The 1,254-nt window shown below is 51.7% G+C and overlaps 1 protein-coding gene across 1 annotated transcript in view; it reads right to left on the bottom strand.

Moving 5' to 3' along the window:
• Positions 1 to 1,254, bottom strand: part of Tubb3 (tubulin beta 3 class III) — a 9,967-nt gene that overhangs the window by 2,644 nt on the left and 6,069 nt on the right. Inside the window, exon 3 of the mRNA XM_021220839.2 lies at positions 561 to 671. Coding sequence (XP_021076498.1) covers positions 561 to 671 — 111 coding nt within the window. The remainder of the gene's footprint in view (positions 1 to 560; positions 672 to 1,254) is intronic.

The raw sequence follows: 1,254 nt of genomic DNA, 5'->3' as shown, positions 1-1,254 counted from the left end.
GGATTTCTGAGTTCGAGGCCAGCCTGGTCTACAAAGTGAGTTCCAGGACAGCCAGGGCTATACAGAGAAAACCCGTCTCGAAAAACCAAAAAAAAAAAAAAAAAAAGAAAGAAAAAAAAAAGGGGGGGGCACTGAATCCCATTACAGATGGTTGTGAGCCACTATGTGGTTGCTGGGATTTGAACTCAGGACCTCTGGAAGAGCAGTCAGTGCTCTTAACCACTGAGCCATCTCTGCAGCCCCATCATGGCCTCTAAACACAGGCTCATATACTCAAGTCCCTCCGGAGACCCTAGATTTGTCCACATACATCTGTAACTCTTCCTGTGTTTTGTACTTCATTCTTTGTAAAATATGTGAGAGGGATGATTTCCTACACAGGATCCTTTCTCAGGACCGCCAACACCCGCTGTAGAATGGGAAGGTCCCTTTCACGCTGCAGGGAGGGTCCCAGGGACAGTAGCTGACTTTATATCCTTCAGACATTCTGCCTCTGTATGTCGACCTGGCTTCTCCAGGCCCAGGTTTCTGCCATCAGAGGCTGGAGCAGGGGAACTTACCAAAGATAAAGTTGTCGGGCCTGAATAGGTGTCCAAAGGCGCCAGACCGAACGCTGTCCATGGTTCCAGGTTCCAAGTCCACCAGAATGGCCCTGGGGACATACTTGTGAGCTGAGGGGCAAGAAGAAGATTCAGTGACAGGAGTTAAAGAGTCAAGGGATCTACCTCCTGCCGTCACCCTAAGAACTGGGACTTACAGCGTAGGCATGGAGCCGTGCGAAGCTCTGGCCTGATCATGGTGTGATGGCTCACACCCAGGGCGGGCAGGTGGGCTCAAGTCATCTGCTCTACAGGACTGGTTAAGACAGTACCAATTAGGACAGCCTAGTCAGTCATCACTGGGAAGAGAGGCCCTTGGTCTGTGAAGGCTCTATACCCCAGTGTAGGGGAACGCCAGGGCCAGGAATCGGGAGTGGGTGGGTTGGGGAATGTCAGGGCCAGGAATCGGGAGAAGGGAGCAGGGGTAGGAGGGAGAGGATAGGGTTTTTGAAGGGGGAACCAGGAAAGGGGATAACATTTGAAATGTAAAAATAAGAAAATATCTAGGGCCAGGCATGGTGGCGCAGGCCTTTAATCCCAGCACTGGGGAGGCAGAGGCAGGTGGATCTCTGAGTTCGAGGCCAGCCTGGTCTACAGAGTGAGTTCCAGGACAGCCAGGGCTACACAGAGAAACCCTGACTCGAAAAACCAAAAA

This window comes from Mus pahari, chromosome 20 (assembly GCF_900095145.1).
Source record: "Mus pahari chromosome 20, PAHARI_EIJ_v1.1, whole genome shotgun sequence".
NCBI classification, from domain to species: Eukaryota; Metazoa; Chordata; class Mammalia; order Rodentia; family Muridae; genus Mus; species Mus pahari.
The sequence above is the reverse complement of the archived record's forward strand: the minus strand, read 5'-3'. Positions and strand labels throughout refer to the sequence as shown.